General features: G+C 52.4%; 1 protein-coding gene across 1 annotated transcript in view; it reads right to left on the reverse strand.

The window, feature by feature from the left end:
* Positions 1-1,433, reverse strand: part of GLDC (glycine dehydrogenase (decarboxylating)) — an 82,292-nt gene extending 80,859 nt beyond the window's left edge. The window contains exons 1-2 of the mRNA XM_006774841.1: positions 1,371-1,433; positions 745-823 (exon numbers count right to left, since the gene is read on the reverse strand). Coding sequence (XP_006774904.1) covers positions 745-823; positions 1,371-1,394 — 103 coding nt within the window. The 5' untranslated portion in view covers positions 1,395-1,433. The remainder of the gene's footprint in view (positions 1-744; positions 824-1,370) is intronic.
* Positions 1,434-1,439: the final 6 nt, after the last annotated feature.

Raw genomic sequence — 1,439 nt, forward strand, 5'->3', positions numbered from 1 at the left:
TGGACTGGGCCCCGGGTTCGATTCTAGTCGAGGGCATGTGCTTGGGTTGTGGGCACATCCCCAGTTGGGGGCGTGCGGGAGGAGGTTGATCGATGTTTCTCTCTCTCTCATTGATGTTTCTAACTATCCCTCTCCCTTCCTTTCTGTAAAATATCAATAAAATATATATATATATTTTTTAAAAAAGTACTGCTGCCTTTCCGTAGGTACAAATAATAAAATATAAGTGTGAGATAAGAGAACAATTAAAAGCTATTCTGATATAAAGAACCTTGGGCGGAGGCCAGATCTCTGGGTCTCCCCCATTTGTGTGTGACTCCCCTGGCTGCATGGCTATAGGCAATTCCTTTGTCCCTTCTGAGTCTCTATCCTGATCTGCAGACGTGATGAAACTTCTCAACTCAAAGGATGAGAGAACCGTCCCAGTCAGTGCCTGAGAACGGAGACGTCCGCCCGCGTGTCGGTACACTGCCTTCCTTGGAAGTTTGCAGGGACCTCGAGAGCCCTGCGATGAAGACCTAGAAAGGCGCTGCATCAGCTCCATCCGAGGGCACAAAACTGACTGCTTATGGGACTAAATGTTCCACTCTCTCCCTCACCTTGACGCATCTGCCGCTGTTCTGTTTAAATAAACATACTCATTCCCGGTCTTGAGCAATCCTAACCTAGAGCTGGACTTTCAGAGACCACAGAAGACAACCGGCCAGAGCCAGCGACGACTAAGGAGCCCTCCCGGCCACTTACAAACGGGGTCTTCCATTTTCAACGGCCTTTTCAAACGGATGCTCGCGGGGACCGTCTTCTCCATCAATTCATCAATGCTCTAGAATTAAAACGCGAGACGGTGAGCACGAACGCGGGAGGAAAATGCTTCGGAATTAAAAGAGTCACCTCTGTGTGTTGCATCTGCAAAGACTTGTGGGAACCTCATTTAAGTCGCCTAATTATGGTTCCTTTTTTAAGAAGGAAAGAACAACTTTGAAAAAAAAACAACTAGAAATCGCTTGGAGTAAAGAAAATGATGAAGTGGGGTAGTGATTGGGCCACTCCGGGTTGGATTGCAGCCGGCAACGGGAGGTAATCGGATAAACTAGGAGTTCCTCCTCTCTCAAAGTTAGGACTCATCAGTTAGGGGCGACTTGGGTTGGAAAAAACAAACGGTTTTGAAGCGCGAAGAGAAAATACGCGGGCGGGAGAAGGCTGGGGTACCGAGGACGCAGGGCGCGGACTCGCTTCCCCTCCAGGGCCCGGCACCGGGACTCGGGTCCCACGCGGAGCCAGGCAGAGCTCGGGCTGGGGGTCGGGAGGCCGCGCCGGCAGAACCCGGGCGGGGCGGGGCGAGGTCCCGAGGGCCGGAGGGGGGTCCTTACCGCCAGCCCCAGGGCCTGTAGCATCTCCCTCTGGTCTTTGTCCCCAGGTCCGATGTGCCTCCGGGCGAA

Source organism: Myotis davidii, unplaced genomic scaffold, assembly GCF_000327345.1.
Source record: "Myotis davidii unplaced genomic scaffold, ASM32734v1 scaffold408, whole genome shotgun sequence".
Taxonomy (NCBI): domain Eukaryota; kingdom Metazoa; phylum Chordata; class Mammalia; order Chiroptera; family Vespertilionidae; genus Myotis; species Myotis davidii.